The 18,863-nt window shown below is 40.6% G+C and overlaps 1 protein-coding gene across 1 annotated transcript in view; it reads left to right on the top strand.

The window, feature by feature from the left end:
* The window catches only part of PAK3 (p21 (RAC1) activated kinase 3), a 111,315-nt gene that overhangs the window by 79,160 nt on the left and 13,292 nt on the right, over window positions 1-18,863 (top strand). Inside the window, exons 8-13 of the mRNA XM_019487819.2 lie at window positions 4,429-4,492; window positions 9,677-9,725; window positions 12,695-12,807; window positions 14,069-14,186; window positions 14,988-15,087; window positions 15,557-15,753. Coding sequence (XP_019343364.1) covers window positions 4,429-4,492; window positions 9,677-9,725; window positions 12,695-12,807; window positions 14,069-14,186; window positions 14,988-15,087; window positions 15,557-15,753 — 641 coding nt within the window. The remainder of the gene's footprint in view (window positions 1-4,428; window positions 4,493-9,676; window positions 9,726-12,694; window positions 12,808-14,068; window positions 14,187-14,987; window positions 15,088-15,556; window positions 15,754-18,863) is intronic.

Raw genomic sequence — 18,863 nt, 5'->3', positions numbered from 1 at the left:
ATCTCTTCTTTTATCAGTCTCCTCGTCTCATCACCCAGAATTGAGTTTTACACTGTTTCTACAGGGAAGTTCTCTAGTCTCTTTTATCTTAAAATTAGTTTCTTAATTCTCTTTTGTTTGAAATAACTTAGTGCCACTGTCATTACATGGAGAATAAATGCTGTAGTATTGAGATTACATAAACTGCAATTGTCTATAATGAGATCTGAAAATGCACCAATGTAAAATGTAAATGGCCTGGTTCTGTGTTCATGTACATTGAGCTTAGGACCTGGTAACAGAAAGTACAGAAGAATGTATTTAAGTCTGACACTATTCAGGACACTGAGTAAGCATGCTTACATACTGCTTTCCCAAATCACAGCCTTGCATTCATATTACTGGTTGACTTCAGTGTAGGTCTCTTGATTTGCATTATGTAAAGAGAGAAAGAATCAAGGCTAAAGTAACCAATTTTCAAAAATGGGTGGTCAAGTTGGACACTTGAAGATTGAGGTACCCAAGTCAGTAGCCACTTCTATAGATTTTGACCAAAATCTGTTCATTCGTCTCATTCCTTTCTGTTTTTTTATATCAGGAAATAGGTAGCGTATTATGCCTCTATGTGACCTGAGGGTCATCTTAATGGTACGTTGTTATCATTAAACTGGTTTTAAAAAATGCCAGGGGGAGGCACAACTTTAATAGGATTTTTTCCTCTTACAATGATTATAATAATTCTGGGTGCAGCACTGTAGAGATTCAGTGATTCCTAGGTCCAGTTACCAGTCATGTACTCAATGCTGCGTGACTACTCTTTCAGGACAGAGTACTCCTCTATTCCCACCTCCGGCTGCTTGGCAAGTAACTTGACTATGCACATCCAGTAGAAGAAATGGAGTCCAAGATTCGCTGCTTCTTCATACTGGTCAAAATCCTCTAGGCTCCAGAATCAGTTTATATAGTGAAGATCTTTTATAGCGAAGTAGAATACAAGTCCTGTCTTGCATTATACATTTCAGTGCATTCCCTCTTGTATCCTGAAACTTACTTCTTTTGTAGGGAAACATCACTCTCCTCTAATAGGATTCCACCATGTAAAACCCTTTGGACTATAGTTATCACCTTTCAGGCAGCAGGTTTTAACTAGTTTTTAAAATGGTGCAGCGCACAGCCTGTGCTTGGAGATAAACAGCATTCAGCATTGGTTCAGCTGCACCTGTTGTCTGCTATCAGCATCTTTCAGTGCAAGCTCAAGCTGAAAAGCAATTGCCACTACTGCGGTGGGGAGAAGCCAGTCTTGGTTTATCTGTCCCTGCTGTGGAGTGAAAAGGAATCTGACTGGTCTTGGAGTACAAGCTACTAGATGGGGAGCAAAAGTGTATTTTGTCCCAGCAGCTAGTGCTCCTTTCTTTCGTAGGGGATTGATAGAGGAGGTTGCTGCATCCAAAGTGAAGAGAGAAAGCTCTTGGCCTAGATGGACCATCCCTGTTAGAGTGACACCCAATTGAGAATTAAGTGTCTCATACTGAAGAGAGTCCTCTGTCCCACAACTGATTAAAGTGTAGCAAAATGTCTCTCATTCATATTACAAGTGACATTTCAGAAGCCACCATCATGGCTTGCTTTTCTTAAAACAACCAACATTAGTCATAATTTTGTTGCTTGATTATCTTATAACAGAGGTGCCACTGCACTGTGATTCTGTATGCATAGGCGACTGGTAGGGTGGACACGGGTGGGGTATGTGCCCCCCCTGACAGGACCATCCCTGCTACTGCCAGCGGTATCTGCAGGTGCTCAACGTGCCCCCCCCCCCACCGGTTGTCCTTGCTGCCAATGCCAGCAGTGGCATCTGCGGATGCTCGCCAGCTCCGCCCCTGCCACTGACGCCGCCGGTGGAGTCTGCAGGTGCATGCCAGCTCTGCCCCCGCTGCTGACAGCTTTGACTCAGGAGGCACCAGTCGCCTATGTCTGTATGTCCAGTGATTAAAATAACACAGAGGATTTTGTTCTACAATCCTCGGAATGAAATCCTGGGATGTATTATTTAATTGCATTGAAAACAATTTCCTTGCTTGAGTGTCATTTTTATTGTAAATACATTTTACATTGCTGCTCTGCATCTAAAGGAAGGCCTTTTTCCAGTGCACAGCACAGCTTGCAGGATGCAGTGGGCAGCAGCCTCTGCAGCAAGTGCGAGGGGATCAGACTTGATGGCATTTCAGCTGTTATGGTATTTTGAAGTTTTGTTTTGAGCAAATTAGTGAGAGGCTTGAAGAGTGGCTGTTTCCCTTCAACGGATACCGCATTTATCAACATGTGGCAATTATTGCTTTTCCGCCTGAGCGTCAGTTGACTAGCTCCTCCCTCTCTCCCAACTAGCTTAGACTGTTTAGATCTAATGAAGTCCTTGAAATAGTCATTTCAGTGAACACGTGACTTGCAATTCAGTGGTGCGCTCAGACTAACTGGTGCTGCTCTCTTGTGGGATGAAGCTGCAGGGAAGATTGCTTTGGGCTTCTTGAGAGAGCAGTGAGATATCCCCAGATAGCAAACGTATCTGTTCTGGTCAGAAGGGAATCTTAGCTAGTGACTCAAAAGACACAGGTTATGTGGGTAGTGTAGCACACCCCAAAGTCCTCCTTCCTAGCAGTTGCCCAGTAGAGATCTGGCCTTGGTCAGCTGGATTCCTTTAGCAGGGGGTATCCCAGGCAATACCTGTGCTGCTTCCCACTGCAATGGCCAGGTGGACAGTCAGCACTCGGTCAGACTTCCTTCAGCAATAGATACCAAAGGACTGGGCTCCAAAGCAATGCCATAGGCAGCAGTGGGAAAAAACAGATGTATTTGTTTCTGTGTTACTAATTACAGCGACTGGCAATTTAACTAGTTTTCCACCATTTGGAAATGCAGTTAAACTGATTGGTGCATGTGCACAGAAATATGTGTGTGTGATTATATGTAGATTTTCAGACATGGACAAACAAGAAATATTTTCACCTGCTTTTTCCCCCCAGCAAAAATGAATAATCTCAAAATGTTCTAATTGTGGACATGATAATGGGGCATGATAATTTTTAGCAGCCTCCTAAATCTACTGCCATTAAATCTTAAGTGCTTGTATTTTATTAAATCTTAAATGATAAGGTAAGATTTTTTTAAAATCTCCTTTTATTAAACCTTAAGTGCTTGTATTTTTGACACTTTCTTCCAGTGCTTGCATTTTATCTTGGAAACTGCTGGCCCAGGAAATAAAAGAAATATTATTTTTTTTTAAATATTTCTTTTGATTTGATTCCATCCTTACCAAATTTTGGCTCCATTAGTTGACGCCGACACCCATTTTCAGTTACCACTCTACTTTGCAGTCCATTAATGCTTCTGAGCATGCAAAACACTAGAACGTTATTAGTATTTTTCTACTTTGAGTGGGACTTGTGTCCCCATAATTCTTAATGCTTTAAAAAATGTCGACTCCAGTGTATTTATACCATTATGAATAGTGGATCTGAAGTCTCAAATCTGTTTTTGCAGTATTGTAGCAGCAGGTGGCAGCGCTTCATCTCCCACTGTAATTGAGAGAAACTTACTTGTAACATTATTGCCATTAAAAAAATGTAAATAAGTTTTAAAGGAAAGTTACAAGCGTCTGTCTGAAGAATGTCGCCGTTCTCAGAATCCATTTGAATTTCCTTTTCATTTATTAAGATTAGCATGTGTGCACTGTAGAGTACCCAAGTAACATGTTTGTTACAGATCAAAGCCAGTGGGGAGACAAGCAGCGTTACTCTCATATAAATTAGACAAGTGAGATCTTTTTCACAGCTAAACCTAGAGAATAAATAATAAACTGCATAATTCTCAAAGACCCACTAATATTTAGTTTGATATCACTCCTTAAGCAGGCAAAATCATTTGCTCAGTAAACCATGGAGAGGCAGATGCAGAGCTACTCCTGAAAATGTTTTTATCATTTGCTTTCCATTCTCTAAATGGCAACTATTTACAAAAGTAGAACCCAAAACAAAGCTGCATTTAATCTATGAAAGTATTAAACCCGTTTTGGAGCTATACCAAGACTAGCTAGCTCTTAGAAAATATTAGTATTGTTATTCTATGTCTCATTAACATTTAAACAACAGACAAATATTCATTTGCTTGTTTATTCATTCTTTAACTCATATCAGTGTCTTGTATATGTTCTTCCCCATACCACATGTTTTTAGTTTCCTGTTTTCCTCCAGAGGAAAATATATTCCTCAGTGGTTCAAAGAACAGTGGATGCCACCTGAATGATTGAACTGTTGCATTTATTTTTAACCAGAGTCCTAGCGTATAAACTGAATATAAACTGCACATACTACGAGCAATACTTGTTTATTTTTTCCCAATGAAAATATACCATGTTCTTTCTCAAGTGAGTTTTCTTGTTCTCATTTCCTACAGGAAGTATTGTCAGTGTTGGAGACCCTAAGAAGAAATATACACGATTTGAAAAAATTGGTCAGGGGTAAGTACAGTTACCTTTTTAGATGGATGAAATACTTTGCTAATATGAATCTAGAAAGCATGTCAGTTCATACTCACAGAATCCTCAACAGTTGACAAGATTTGTGGTTTCCCTTAAGTATTAGGATTGTAAGGAAGTATTAAGAGTTTACTGAATATTGTCTATTATTTATCTTCTCATACTAATATGAATGAAGGCATTTTGATATATTGGCCTGATTTTCTTCTTCAGCCACACTGTTTGCAAATCAGTAGAAACTGCATTTAAAACACCAATGTAACATTTGTGGGAGAGGAGAATATGCTGTATGCCTATTGTCACCTCTTCCATCCCTCCAGGGGACTCACTACAACAGTATAGCTGGTCTAAAGCCTTCACAGATCTTGGTGCAGGTTGTGTTAAATTCTACAGGCTTCAGGAAAGCAAGTGGTGATTTAATCACTGAGAGAAAAATCTTTTTCAGAGGAACCATGAAGGTTAAATAAGTCAAAGCAACTTTATGTGTAAGCAGGTAAATGGTAGAATGGTACTGAGATTTCCTGGACAACTGCCATTTGTAATAAGTATATTAGATATAAACCTCAGTATGATATTGGCTTTTTTAGAAATTCCCTCTGACTGGCTGCATCACAGGGATTGAATCCCAGGGAGACTAAGCATGGGAGATACTCCCACTAGAGCTGTCCAAGACAAGGAAGAGTTAATTGCAATCCTCTGATGAAGTAAATGAATGCTGATACCACCTGTTACTGCAAGTTTTCTCACCACAGCCAGAAATCCTTATTTTTAGAACAAATAATATCTTTGCTTGATTGATATAGCCCTCATGAAATCTTACAGAAAACTTTGCTCAAAATCCTTTAGGCTGGGATTATAAACAGTGGGCGTGTCTACACATGTGTTTTAGTGTACCGTAGCCTATTTTAATGCTCATTAAAGTGTCACAAAAAACTGTGCTATTTAGTTAATGTGCATCAAAATAGGCTAATAGTCATTAAGTGTTGCTTAAACATCGTGGGCGCCTATATACATGCACTGAAGCTGCTCTGACATGCGGTAATTACAGCACGTCTGAGCAGACACGATTCAGTGAGTCATCTGGAGCGTGGTAATTACCACACTCCAGCAGATTCCAGCATCTCGTGTATGAGTATCCCTGCGCTGAAAAGTGGCAGCATCAGATGAGCTTTAGTTAAAGTGCCCCGCCACCATTTTTCAGCTTGGGGATGCTGATACATGAGACACTTCCCCACGCACACTCCCAGAGCACATGTATAAATGCCGTGTGCTCTTTAATTAATGGGCATTAAGACTGGCTAATGCACATTTTCTTAGTACCTCACAATGGGAGGTACTAGATTTAACGCACATTAACTGAAGCACATTAATGCACGTGTAGACATGCCCAATGTCTTGGTATTCATAGAAACAAATATCTTTTCTGGGGTTAGAAATGGGAGAAGCTTTTGTAATCATTCTATTGGTAGTATAAGAAATGTTAAAGTTACTTTGGGCTTATAGCATCAGCAGTGATGGGCTTATAGAAGCCCATCAGCACTTATGCTCTAAATTTCATTGAGAATCTTAATTAATATCTGATGTACTTCAGTATATTAGACAACAACCGGGTCAGTATAATGAAGATGCTGTTTCTTTACACTCAGGATTAGGCAGAGAGAGTGAAACATAGAAGCATCAGTTTTGCTGATGACCCTGATCTGTGGGTACATGGGAAAGCTGTGTAGCCACAGAAACCAACTCTGGTAATTTCTTGCCTGTTCAAACAATAAAGGAGAAGAATGTTAAGTCACAATGAACAAATCTTTCTTTAGCAGTGCACCTTACCCAAGAAACAAAGTTAATACCAATGGGCTGCATTTGTCAGGGACCTACACATTTAGATCACACTATTAACAAAATAATTTATTTTGATGCCAAGCCATTGATTTTGAAAGATGGATGGGCCGAAAAAGTTCAGATAAAGTAAATGTTATTTGTATATGTACTCTGAATTGAGCTTGAAATAGCCCATGACTACTACTGATCTCTGCTTAAACTATATATGAACATCTGGAAGTCTGTGTTAACAGCAGGCTGAGGACTGACAGTCTAGTGCTTCAGAAGTTGTGAAGTGTCAGATTTAAAGTTGCCTATGCGTTCTTGATTCCTCCTCTCCTGTATGTGTGCATTATGACACAGTCTGTACCTGCTTTTACTTATTTGGTGTCATGAAGGTGGCACAGGGCACATCCCTGACACTGATGTGATCCAACCTCCCATATCAGATTCCAGGGCCCTAGTCTGAAGCATGGCTTTTCCCACAGGAGCCAAAATACTCATACATTTGAAGAAATAGCCAAACAATTTTAATTGAACCCCTAAAAATGCAGCTTCAGGGTTGTACAGTAGAAAGTGCTGGAGAGCCTTAAGCACTGAGATTTTTGTTGGCTCTACCTCTTATATATTAGAATGACTTTAAAATATTATGGCTTCACTCAGACCTGCAAATAAGAACATCATGAGAAAAGTTGCTTTACCTGGATTTAAAAAATTATGCAAAAACCCTTAGACAGAAAAATTGTTCTCTTGAGAATTCTGATTTTGCACCTATAGCATTTTTGATTGGCAACTGAATCATTAAAAGCTTCCTTCAATGCAATATTTTTGCATTCACCCACTGTTTTTAAAAAGATGGAAAAATATACAATGACTTCATATGATACCTCAACATACAGTGCAACCCTGGTAGAAAAAACACCCCTTTTTCAGTGTACAAACTGGACAACAGATTAATCTAACAGCCAAGCTGGAAATATATTTTGACTGCCATGCTATTAGAGCTTTGCTTCATGTATTTTACAAGTGTGAAAAAAGGGAATAGTTTACTGTGCACTGCATACAGATACCAAAAAAAGAATCAAAGCACGTAGGAAACAAGGGATGTCATCGATTTAGGCTTTATTTTGTAACATGACCATGAGTTAATGTGTATGTTTAAAGAAATGAGACCTAGCAAATGAGATGATGTGGACACCCGTCTGCATATGTATTTACTTAATGTTAATGAAGATGACATAGCTATTGAGCTGGTTTCCTGTGTTCCACTGCAAGTAATCAGATACACTTATATTAAACGTAATAATAGACCAGGAAATGAGTGGCTAGCTCTTTCAATAGCTTCTAATAAGGGGACTGTCGATTTAGAGTGCAAGACTTGATTACCCAGAAGACTGTAGTTGCAAAGAAATGTTTGATTTAGAGGAAAATGAATAGTGTGGGTAGTCACTCATCAGTGCTCCATCTGGTTAGTAAACAGAGCAGATTAGTCAGCAGAGTTGTATTTGGGGATAGGTGAGCTTTGGTGCTCAATCCTAATATCCTCCTTTCATGTTAGGATCAAAGATATGACACAATACCTATGAAATTTGGGTTGCTGATGGTAGGGAAGGGAACATTGGCGCAGCTAATTTTTAGCTCTTCTAACATAAAAGAGTTTTCAGTATGTAGACGTGAGCAGGTGAGATCTTGGTTCATCGTTGCTACTTGCATTATACCCAGGACCCTGCCACTTCCTTAACTTAAACCTACAATTTTACAAAACATTTTAGAAGTTGGATACTGATCAGAAATGTTAGCCACGTAGACTTCAGAGTCCCTAATGAAAATTACAGACTGTTTGCAATCAGTTTACAGCTTTACTTAAAATACCCATCTATCCAAACTCTTTGCAGATGGCCTCGAGCATACAGAAAGCATCCTCATTTAAATAGCTGTTTTTAAATAAACCCTGACAGCCCTGAACTCAGGAGGTACTGCTCAGTATTAGCCACTCTGAGGAAATGTTGGATTTTTTGCTGAAACCAAATTGGATTAATCTCCACAATTAGTAATAGAAAGACGCATTTGCATCTATATTAAAAGAATCTGTAGCATGTCCAGCGATAATAGTGCTTCAAACACAGGCATGCTGGCTGTGGTGCCGCCTGCACAAAACAAGGAAGCCTGTCAAATTAAAATGCTGTGGAAAGAGTTCGGCTTCCAGGTGATCAGCACTAACATGGCAGTCATGTAAAGTTGAGCAGCACTACCTGGCTTCAGTTCTAATTAGCTTGTTGCCCGGTATTCTTGATCAGTGAGCCACTTCCTAAGTAAAGCCTCCCACCTCCCTCCTCCTATCCCCCTGCTGGCTTTTGCACTTATTTAAATGTTTAATTACTCAGCTGAGCAGGAAGCCCGCTCTAGGTGATCACAGTATGAGGGCTAGTCCTGTAATTCAGGTGTTAGCCTCCAGTGGGCTTTGCAAATGTTCCCACAGCCTGCCCCGCATTTCAGTCCAATGGGTGGTTTACCCTCTTTCCAATTCTAATCCGTGGAAGCAGTGCAGAGAAAGAGTCCTTGCTCACTGGGGACAGATGGTAAAAAAACACGCTGTCTAGCCTGCATATGCTGATCAGTGTGTCAGTCTGATTTCTGGTGGCTCCAAGGCAGATTCCAGACCTGCTTCAAAAATGCAGTGGGGGTGCAAGGACTGTGAAGAGTGTTTCATATGTCTCGCACCTTGAAACAAAAAGCTGCCGTGTGGTTGTTGAGGCATAGGGGGATTTGAGGGCTCTCACTTGTTTATATGCATATGTTCTTGGAGTTTAGGACTTCGCAGGTATTATTACACTTGTGCAGTTCAGCTAACCTAGTCTCTAGGTAAATGTACACAATTAAACAGCCTATGAAGTAATAAAGTTGACTTGGGGTCAGCCAAGGACTCAGCCATCTCTCCCTGAAGGAGAACCTCAGGTTTCCTTAACTATCCACAAGGCGAGATCCATTTAGTTGTCCTAAATATTGGTGACTTGAATCGATATCGGTGACAGCAAGGGAAGTTTAGGTTTTTAGGGAAAACTTTCTCACTAGGAGGGTAGTAGAGCATTGGAACAGGTTACCCAGAGAGGTGGTGGAAGGTCCATCCTTTGGAGGTTTTTAAAACCTGGGTAGACAAAGCTTTGGCTGGGATGATCTAGTTAGGGATGGTCCTACTTTGAGCAGAGCGTTCGAGTAGATCTCCTGAGGTCCCTTCTGACCCTCATTTTCTATGCCTTGTAAATATTTTAAGCAGTGATGCTGTGCATGCATATAACTGTGATCAAATTATATGAGTCCTTATTTTATGGTTTCTGCTGTTCTTTCTAGGGCATCGGGTACAGTTTATACAGCAATAGACATCGCCACAGGGCAGGAGGTGAGTTCTAACATTCACCCCAAATTTTTATGGTATTTTTTAGTATCTCCTTCTTCATCAGTAATAACATGTCTTGTTGATTATTCACTTATCGTTTTACATTAATGTAAAGGAGGCTTCTTTGACCACCTGAGAAGAAACCCTGGCTCTTGTGAAAAAATCAATGAGTTTTGCCATTAGCTTGAATAGGTCTGAAATGTCACCATTTGTATTAAGTGCCCAGTTGTTACTCATTCCTCAAGTAAGTTCTTGTGTTCTGATGAATATTGTCACTTGTAGCCTAGCATCTTACACTGTTATGTCATTCTCGGATGGATTGTTGCATAGAAAGAAATCTGTAAATACCTGTCAGATATTTTATACCATGTAACTGCCCTGGGTTAGAAAATGGGGTCGGTAAATCTCTAAAATGCCTCAAGTTTGATGCAGTTAGATTGGTACTGAGGTGCTTATATCAGTTAAATTTATATTTGTAAACATATAACTGCAAAACTGTGTGCAGCCCAGACCACAGATTGCTTAGAAATGTAAGCTATTCAGTTTAAATATGCAGCACAACCACAAAACTCTGGATAACCCCATGCTGGAAGATGCCCACTGTTTGTCGAACAGTTTGGGTCATCTCTAGTTTAGAAAAAGTTTTCCCATACTGACTTTAGGAATAAGTATGTTTCAATATAGTGACTGAAAAGATTTGTCCAGTAACATGGTGAAGAATGCCAGAAAAAGTGTAAGAAGAGACCTTATATCCTTCATAGAAGGACACACTAGCTCTATTTTAATTACTGAATATATTTATGCAACAACCTGCTGTCTGATTATCTGATGGATATTGCCATCATTTCATTTCAATTTATCTTGATCACTGGTGCAAAGATAGTCCATAGCCTTTTCTATAGCACTTTTCATCTTCAAAGTACATTGAAAGTATTAATTTAAAAGATAAAGCACTGTTAAAACACAATTTTATACTTTAGTAATAGTGAAGTTGGTTAACCCTGCCCATTAAAAACAAGAGAAGCTCAAAATTAAGGGCAAAAGTCTGACTGTAAAACACGCAGCTGTGCTGAGGTCATTAATCATAGACAGTAGATGACACTCCAGCTTGATATATGTGTGACCCTTTCAATAGCTGGTCACAGATTCTACTGTGGAAAAATGATCAAGGTCTTGAATGAAGGATGTCTTGACTTCGAACTTTTCAGGTTCTGCTATTCTGAGGTGTCACCTCAAAGTAGTTTCATCTTTTCAAACCAAAGCCTTTTAAATTATGCAAAAACCTGTAGAAATGTCAACATTTATAAGCTGGAGTGACTCAGGAAAGGCACCTAAAGCCATAACAAAATAAAAACGCTCTTGCTTTCAGAGGTGTTGAGCCCCTCAGTTTTCAAAGACTTTGATAAAAGCCGCTGGTAGTTACCTAGGTAGACAAGGTTTTCTTAACCTTTCACAGACCTGCATTTTGCATATTGGCTTCTGTTCTACCCAGGAGACCACACAAAACACCAACAGACTCTCCCTATGCTTGAAGAAGGCTGTTTGTGCCTGAAAGCTTGCAAAGAACAATTTTCCCAACTATTTAGTTGGTCTAATAAAAGATTTCACATCTACCTGAAGAACCTTGTCTGCCTATGTCCTTAGACCAACACGGCTACAACCAACAACCCTAAAGCTGGTAGTTAGTCTTTCAGGGTCCGCTCTAAACCCATTACATTTGTTATATCACTAATATATATTTTACAGGATTTTCATAAAGGATGTGATGGCTCGGAAGGAGCTATTAACTTTTCTCTCAGGATGCCTTAAGTTTAGGTCCTAATACTGCAAGCAATACACATTAAGTGGTTGCTGGATTGGGCCCATCAGAGACTTGGTTTTGTGGAGGCCCTGCAGGGCATGCTCCTATGCATTGCGGGAGCCTGAAGTGTAGAGGCCTGGGCTGGCTAGGCGAGGAGCATGGGGTTGGTATCCTCATGGAATTCAGGTGCAGATGTAGGACAAGACTGGGATGGGGACAGGACAGAAAGGGTCACTCTTCAGGAGAAATGGTCAAAAGAGGCTGTGGTTTCCTTCCAGTGCTTGTAAATGCAACTCAAGATTCTTGATGTTCACCCTTTTGTAGCTGTGAATCCTAGTAGCCAAATGCATCATCCATCCCTACTGCTGATTCTTACTGCTTAGCTCAAGTGGCAGAGTGGGCATAATTGCAGATGACTGCAGATTGCATGGGTATTGGTATGATGCAGATTGCATGGGTATTGGTTTGACTGATGGCATGGGTATTGGTATGATGCCACATGACTGAGTTTCTGGTTTTGCAGTTTGAGTTTCTAAAAACGTAGGAAATTACATGCACACAACTTTGATAAAAGAAAAATTCACAAAGCCAAGCACTCAGAAGTTAGGAAGCGCCCAAATTAAAATTGCCTATGCAACCTTAATAATAATTTTAGTGTGTAATTGATATATACATTTTATACCATTTATATAATAGGATAAATAATATTCATTCTGGGGAATAGTTATCAAGCATGTATTATTGCTATAATATTGCCACTATTATGCATTTCCAAAGCACCAGCCACTAATTGCTTTGCAAAAATGAATTAATAATCTATGGAATACGCTGAAATGATATTAGAATAATCTAGAAACCCCAGAGTAGCAAGATAAATTTGCAGTTGATATTTTTAAAGCTATTTTGCATACTTCACAACACAAAGCATGTAAGGCAATGTGTCCTGTAATTGGCACCCAAGTTCTGGAGGAAATAGGGTGCGTTTCACAACACAGAGCCTACCTTTATGATGCCAGTTACTGAGCACTGATGCCTAATAAAAAGGGAGCCTCGTGTAAGTTTTCAGATGTTCTGAAACATCTGTTTCCAACCACACTGACTTCTCTTTCATTCTGGTCCGCTGTAAATGCATGCTATTATAATTAGTATTTTTAACATAATGTCATTTTAGGTGGCCATCAAACAGATGAATCTCCAACAGCAGCCCAAAAAGGAACTAATTATTAATGAAATCCTGGTCATGAGGGAAAATAAGAACCCCAACATTGTTAATTATTTAGACAGGTAAGTTGTGGCAACTATTCTCCTTTTAGAGCTTGTTTAAGTATTGTGGGTCAAAGATTAAAACCCCCCGCACAAAAACAGGTGGGCTAAATTTTGTGACCAGATGAGTTCACAATAGGGGCCCATGTATACATGCACATCTCAATGGAGTTATTCTTCACATATGTTCTTTAATTTGGTTAAAGGATATGTTTTGAAAATTTGGCCCAGCACATCCCTTTATGAAAACAACTTGGTGATTTCAGAAACCTTTGTATTTTATTAATCGAGTCCATTTTCCATATTTTATTAAGGGGACTGGTAAACAGAAATTATACCATTTAGTGCTTCCCAGTGAAATACCATTAAGGAAACCTTTCAAGGAAGACAAGAGACATATTGGTAGTTTTACATTCATTAACAACCAAAAAAATTATACAATTACGAATCTGATGTAAAGAGAAGTTCCTTTGTCAGAGCACTTCATAAGTGTATGCATTATTAGTTTCTAAACTGTTTTTTATATTGATGGAAAAGACACAATCTTTGCTTTGGATAAGCTCAGTGAAGAACATGCATCTTCAGTTGAATTGTATTTTGTAGGTGGCACACTAAGGCATTTCTTTCCTCATTTGTATTATATAAGATGTTTCAAATTGTTGACCCAGTTCTACTCTCATTTGCACACAGCTGCCATAGTCTGGTATAGAAGTTATCTTACTGCTCTTGAAATATCTTATTGTGATATTGCTATACATATTATCATCTGAAATGCGGAATATAGGCATCCCAGTTTAACATCTACCTTGACATTTTCTAAACTGCAGTTTGATTTTCTAAAGTCTAGGATATCAATCTACTGCATAATGTACTTGTGGTATTAAAGGATAATGCCTTTTTCATCTGGGGCCAGATCTTTCCATTACCTTCTTTAAGCCACTGAAAATTAATTAATGCATTTATTTCTGTTAGACACCAACACCTTAGCTTTAAAAGAAAGTCACAATAAAGCATTGAGGAGGAGGAGGGCCCACCCATCTTTTATGTTAACAGGTTTTCAGGGACTCAAGTAGGGTCATATTTAGGCTCCTCAGTCCAGTTAGACACCTAAGGTGGAGTAGGGTCTGGCCCTGGGACCTACAAAGTCTTTTCCAACCAAAAGAGTGACCAAACCCAGTCTTCTATGAAAAATGACCAATAGAACAAATCAACTGTGATTGTCTGAAGACAGTTCTACAAACAATTGTTCTCACTTGCATCCGTCTTTACTTTCTTGTTTCAGCTACCTAGTAGGTGATGAACTCTGGGTTGTTATGGAGTACTTGGCAGGAGGCTCTTTAACTGACGTTGTTACAGAGACCTGTATGGATGAAGGACAAATAGCAGCTGTCTGTAGGGAGGTAAGAGATGCTGTGCATGGATATGCTGGCTGGCATAGTATCATGTTGTGGTAAGGACATGAATCTCCTCATCCTCCCAACTTCATTTTAAGGTGCCTCTCTAATATCAGAGAAGAGCATCAGAAAGGCGGTCAGAACTATGTTGTATTAGTAGCCACTGCCCTCGTAGTAAACCTCTGTTCTGATGCTGTTCTTTCTGATGTGCCTCTTTGCTTGGTGTTTCTGGGATGGGCCATCACTGAACTGTATTCCTTGCCTGTAAAGGAAATAGTCTTGTCACAGAATTTTAAAAGCTGCAAGTAAAAATAGATGCTTACTTCACAAAGACGCAGCTAAAAATGAGGGAAGTTCACCTAAAGCAGAGTTAATTTTTGAAAAATGACTAAAGGGATATTTTTAAACCTGCTATAGATTCTAACAATAAAGTCTTTGTCATGCAGCCTTCTGCCAAAAACTGGTCCGCTCCTTGTTGAAACAACTTTTTTTGTTCTTTTTTGGCAAATAATACTTTGTCATATGGGCAGAGATGGTGAATTCACTGTAGCAGCAATCATTCCGTCTGTGCTTTCAGGGTATAGTCTGTAACAATAATTGACATTTCCAATTCAGAAGCTAATGTGCCTTCATTTAGAAAGTTATTATTCTAATAGTGTTGAAGCAGCAAGCTATTTCACTTGACAGCACAATATTCTGCCATTACTCACAATTCATCTAGAAATTAAATCTTTCAGAGACTTTTTTCCCCCGTGTGATGAAGTCAGACCATTAATTTTTATGTTTATGTTCCTTTTTATATATCAGTGCCTGCAAGCGTTGGATTTCTTGCATTCAAACCAAGTGATCCATAGAGACATCAAGAGTGACAACATTCTTCTCGGGATGGACGGATCTGTCAAATTGAGTAGGTTTTCTTGGTCAGGTGGCATTATTCCAGCAAAAGTTGAAGAACTGTTGCTAACTGACTGCCAGTTATCAGAAGGGCATGATAGTGCATTAGCCAGTGTCTGGGAAGAAAGATTTGGTATGAGAACAATTTTAGGAGCACAGGGAAGTATAGTATTAAATTATTATATTGAAATATAGATTGGCGGTTAATTTTGCTTGATTGTTTCTAGAGGCTGACTGCCCATCTAAAGGCCTTAACGAAGTGTAGTTTCTTATGTGAAAAAAGCTACAAGCTCAGGCTTTGATTTCAATGAGCTTAGATGGTTAAACTGAATATTTTCTTGGCCACTTCTTTTATGTGAACAAGAACATGGCTGTGTTTCCAACTAGATACATCAGTGTACTTTTGCATGGCTAACTGAGAGTATATATTTGATTGCTTCATCGTCCAAGCCAGCTTTAACCATATTTCATTTTCTCCACAGCTGATTTTGGGTTCTGTGCTCAGATCACACCTGAGCAGAGTAAACGGAGCACAATGGTGGGGACTCCTTACTGGATGGCACCGGAAGTGGTGACGAGAAAAGCATACGGCCCCAAAGTGGACATCTGGTCATTAGGGATCATGGCAATAGAAATGGTGGAAGGAGAACCTCCGTACCTTAATGAAAATCCTCTCAGGGTAGGTTGCATGAAGAATCATGTGAGCGCCGTTCTTTTCCAGCCTCTTAGGTTTCAGTATAAAATCCTGTCCAAGGCACACTAGCCTGAAATAGTTTCACAAGAGGACCACTTCTAACAATGTCCCTGAAGCATGTCGCTGTATTCTGTCACTTCACACACATGGACGAGGGAGCCTCAGAAGAGTACTGACATGGAGTCAGTCTAGAAATGTGTTGTTTTTGCCTGGAGGGCTGTTTGAAATTTCTCTCTCAGGATGTCTGCTTGTTTTCTGAAGCCTCCTTCTTCTGTATCTCTGATGACAAGGATCTCTCTATTCTAAGCATCTCTGTTGATGAAGTCTTGTGAAAAGAATTTCAAACAGAAATGCAGGAAAAAGGGAATTTTGAAACACAGACCAGCACATATTTGTCAACTGATCCTTTCATGAAATGCCTTCTGCTGTACTAAATTCTCTAATTATTTATCAAGGATATTTGCGACGCTGTATTTTAGTACAAACATTTTTAGGACAAAACTGCGGCACTTATACTGTTTATATAGAGTTTCTCAGAAAAAAATGAAAATAATTATACTTGTTTCCTAAGTTAATACATTTTCATATAATATGAATATTAAAGCAAAACTGAACATAATTACAAGGCTGAATGAAACGCTTTTCCTCCCCTAAGGGTGAATTTGTTGTGGGATGCAGCAGCCAACCCTGACCCAAGCAAGGACAATATGTAACTCCTCTCCCATCAGGGGAATCAAACCAAGGGCTTAATGCTTTATAAATAATTAGAGATTGAAGAGTAGGGACAACTAGACCACATTATAGCCTCTAGATTTCATGGGTTCTGGGCTGGATTTCCTCTGGTCTGTGGTATCCAGACTGCACACATTAGCTCCTTGTAACTGCTGCCTCTGCCAGAACCTACTGGGCATGTCCAGATGAGTGTGCACGTGCCTCTTGCAGCGTTGCAAAGTCCTTTGAGATGCTGCAAGAGGCATGTGCAGGAACAAAAAAATGTTCCCTGCACTGCAGATTTGCAGTGCAGGGTCAAAATTAGATCCCTGGATATCCAGGGGTCAAAAAATACCTTGGGTAAAAAAAGGGGGACAGGGTATGGTCCAGGACTGTGCCCTGATTCAACCAGAAGCTTGGGTCCTTCAGAGACACTCTGGTAGTCAGCCAGGGAGTGTCTCTATGGCTGGCCATTGCCCCAGTGCTGAAGCACACTGCCTGCCTGTGCAGGGCAATCAGCGTACCAGCCAGTGGCAACGCGTAGGGGGTGCATGGCCCACGGCCCCCTACATCCTTCCACAGCCACCCACAAGTGCTGACCCTAGGCTCTAGCTCCCCGTGGCTGCAGATCTGGGAGGACCCAGGTAGGGTTATTTTGCCCTGAGTGGCACAATTTGCCCCACATCAAAGTTCATGTGTGCTGAGGCAAAAAGCCCTGGCTCAAATTTGCGCTGCTTCTATTTGAGCTGCTGCAAGCACATGTGCTTGCATGTGTGGATGTGCCCACAGAGGCGCAGAGTTAATACTAAAGGAAAAAGGGCATTGGTCATTGCCACTAAAGAAGGAATGTCAGTGCAGAAGTGATCTGCACATTCTGTGTTTCACATGAATAAAAGCTAGAGGGGTAGGCTTTCTTAGGTACACTTTATAGCAAACACTCCTGGTTTTCCTGGAAAACTGTAAGCTTTTTAGGAGTGGTGCTCACTGAAGGGATACTGCAGGTTCCCGAAATAGGGAGCAGTCCACTCTGTGGGGTGATGCAAGGTTACAGTGGGGGCTTTTGCCTCTGACATTGGACCTAGAAAAGTTGGGCCCTGAGGCTGGGAAGGGACATTCATCATGACACTGATCAAGCAGAGAGCCCTACCCCATGGTAGGTATAAGAGAAGACGCATGTGACTACATCTGTGGTGCTACTGAGATATTCTGTGAGTGGCACCAGTTTTGCTGTGCTCCCTTGTGAAGAAAGCATTCAATACAGTATCAGCTTCCTCACAGGAACCTGCTTGCTCTGTGTTTGACCTCAAATCAAGCATGGTCCATTAATGACTCGAGTCACCAGCTTACCAGATGGCTCTCTGAAATGCTAGAATCCTGCTACCTCTTTGATCCCAACAGGCTGATTGGAACTCCTTTAGGAGGTGCAGGTCAGGTGTTGCAGAACTAGTTAGGCTTCTTACCTGTGACTGCATTCTCATTTGGTTGTACCATTTCCCACCCAGAGTAGACTGGTGGATTTTTTTCACAGTAAGATGGGTGACAAAACTGGGTTATGGGATGCGCCCAGAGAGTGGTGGTGGATGGGTCGGTTTTCTCCTGGAGAGATGTGGGCAGTGGTGTCCCCCAAGGCTTTGTCCTTGGACCAGTGCTGTTCAATATCTTCATCAGTGATTTAGATGAGGGGTTGAAAGTACTCTGTCCAAATTCACAGACGACACCAAACTATGGGGTACAGGAAACACACTGGAAGGCAGGGAGCGACTTTAGTCTGATTTGGATCGACTGGAGAAGTCAGCGGATCAATACAGAATGCAATTAAACAAGGATAAATGCAAGGTGCTGCACCTGGGGAGAAAGAATCTCCAATGCACCTATAGACTGGGGGGTACCATTCTGAGCACCACGGCAGTGGAACAGGATCTCAGAGTCATAGTTGACGCAAAAATGAACACGAGTCGCCGATGTGACCAGGTAATAAGTAAAACTAACTGCACTTTTTCTTGCATTACTTGGTGCATCGTGAGCAGGTCTAGGGAAGTGATACTTCCCCTCTATGTGGCATTGGTGAGACTGCAGCTGGAGTACTGCGTCCAGTTTTGGATGCTGCACTTCAAGAGGGATGTGAATAACCTTGAGAGGGTTCAGAAGAGGGCTACTCGTATGGTTGAGGGCCTGCAGGTGAGATCCTATGAAGACAGCCTGAGGGACCTGAATCTCTTCAGCCTCTACAAGAGAAGGCTGAGAGGTGATCTTGTGGCTCTCTACAAGCTCATTGTGGGGTCAGCAGGGAATAGGGGATACTCTGTTTACCCTCGGGGTTACTAGAAATAAAGGCCACAAACTGAAGGACAGTAGATTTAGGTTAGACATCAGGAAGAAATTCT

Source organism: Alligator mississippiensis, chromosome 8 (assembly GCF_030867095.1).
Source record: "Alligator mississippiensis isolate rAllMis1 chromosome 8, rAllMis1, whole genome shotgun sequence".
Taxonomy (NCBI): domain Eukaryota; kingdom Metazoa; phylum Chordata; order Crocodylia; family Alligatoridae; genus Alligator; species Alligator mississippiensis.
Note: the sequence above shows the minus strand (reverse complement) of the source record. Positions and strands in the feature narration are given on the sequence as shown.